Source organism: Seriola lalandi, unplaced genomic scaffold (assembly GCF_002814215.2).
Source record: "Seriola lalandi dorsalis isolate HSWRI2012SDOR001 ecotype SW California unplaced genomic scaffold, Sedor1 jcf7180002055009, whole genome shotgun sequence".
NCBI lineage: Eukaryota > Metazoa > Chordata > Actinopteri > Carangiformes > Carangidae > Seriola > Seriola lalandi.
In genome coordinates this window covers 463500-464571 of record NW_019525552.1, presented here as the reverse complement: position 1 = coordinate 464571, position 1072 = coordinate 463500, and the positions used below count along the sequence as shown (strand labels likewise).

At 51.9% G+C, this 1072-nt stretch overlaps 1 protein-coding gene across 1 annotated transcript in view; it reads right to left on the bottom strand.

Annotated features, from left to right (window-relative positions):
- LOC111647837 (multifunctional procollagen lysine hydroxylase and glycosyltransferase LH3-like) overlaps window positions 1-1011 on the bottom strand; it is a gene marked incomplete at its 5' end in the record, with an annotated part of 11144 nt that extends 10133 nt beyond the window's left edge. Inside the window, 4 exons of the mRNA XM_087171562.1 lie at window positions 271-395; window positions 481-612; window positions 698-799; window positions 898-1011. Of these exons, the coding sequence (XP_087027688.1) occupies window positions 271-395; window positions 481-612; window positions 698-799; window positions 898-1011 (473 nt within the window). The remainder of the gene's footprint in view (window positions 1-270; window positions 396-480; window positions 613-697; window positions 800-897) is intronic.
- Window positions 1012-1072: the final 61 nt, after the last annotated feature.

The window sequence follows — 1072 nt, the reverse complement described above, 5'->3', positions numbered from 1 at the left end:
TTTGTGTTTCAGTGTTATAAAGGTGGAAAAAGGGAAACACACATGGAACCGGACCCTTTGATGTCTGATATTTGGAACCACACTGAGCCGAGTCAGCAACAGTCCAGGAAACAATCCGGCCATTTAATTGGTTCATTTTCTACAAACCTATAAATATCTAGAGTAATAGCTTCGATTATTTTCATCTCTGACTCCCTGCGGGTTTCTACATGACCGTTCTACAGGGTCTGAATGTTGCAATGCCTTCAGAGGTTCTCTTGGTTCTCCACTCACACAGCCATGGTTCTGGCCTTGCCCTCCTGCAGGTTCTCCTCTGGGCCGACCAGCAGGGCGTCGGGGAACAGAGACCTGTGGCGCTCCCAGAACTTCTGGATGTGACGTTCGTGGTACACGACCTGGATCGGAGGAAAATCATGACAGGTCAGAACCGGTCAGAGGAGGTGTCTGCTCTGCAACCATGTGGTCGGTTCTGTGCCGTACGTTGTTGTGGATGAAGAGGCGGATCCTCGCCGTGGGGTAGTTGAGCGTGGTCAGTCGGTGCAGGAACTCGTCCATGAAGGGAGTCGCACGTTCGATAAACACTGCGACGTAGACCAGAGGCAGCTCCTCGTCCTGCGAACACAGGAAACATCCCGGTGAGACAGACACAAACCGCACACGGGCCATGATGTCAGAACCATCAGGTGAGTGTGTTTACAGGTACGTCACTGAAGAACAGCAGGTCGTCGTCGCAGATCCCACATCCGTTCTCATAGGTCCAGGCTGTGGGGACGTAGTTACCCAGGTAATTCAACTGCAGCTGCAGAGACAGAACACCAGAACCTTTAGCTCACGCTAACACACACACACACACACACACACACACACACACACAGGTTCTGGTAGTGGGAGGTTTACCTTGGTTGGTCCGTTGCCATGGATAACAACAGGAAGTGTGTCGTAGGCGACGTTCCTCGCTCTGACCTTCGCCCTCTCAAACTTGAGGACGACTTCGTCTGACAGACAGAGACATTCAGTTCAGTCACGTTACAGAGAACAACCTGCTGACTGGTTCTGGTTCCACTGTTCGGAC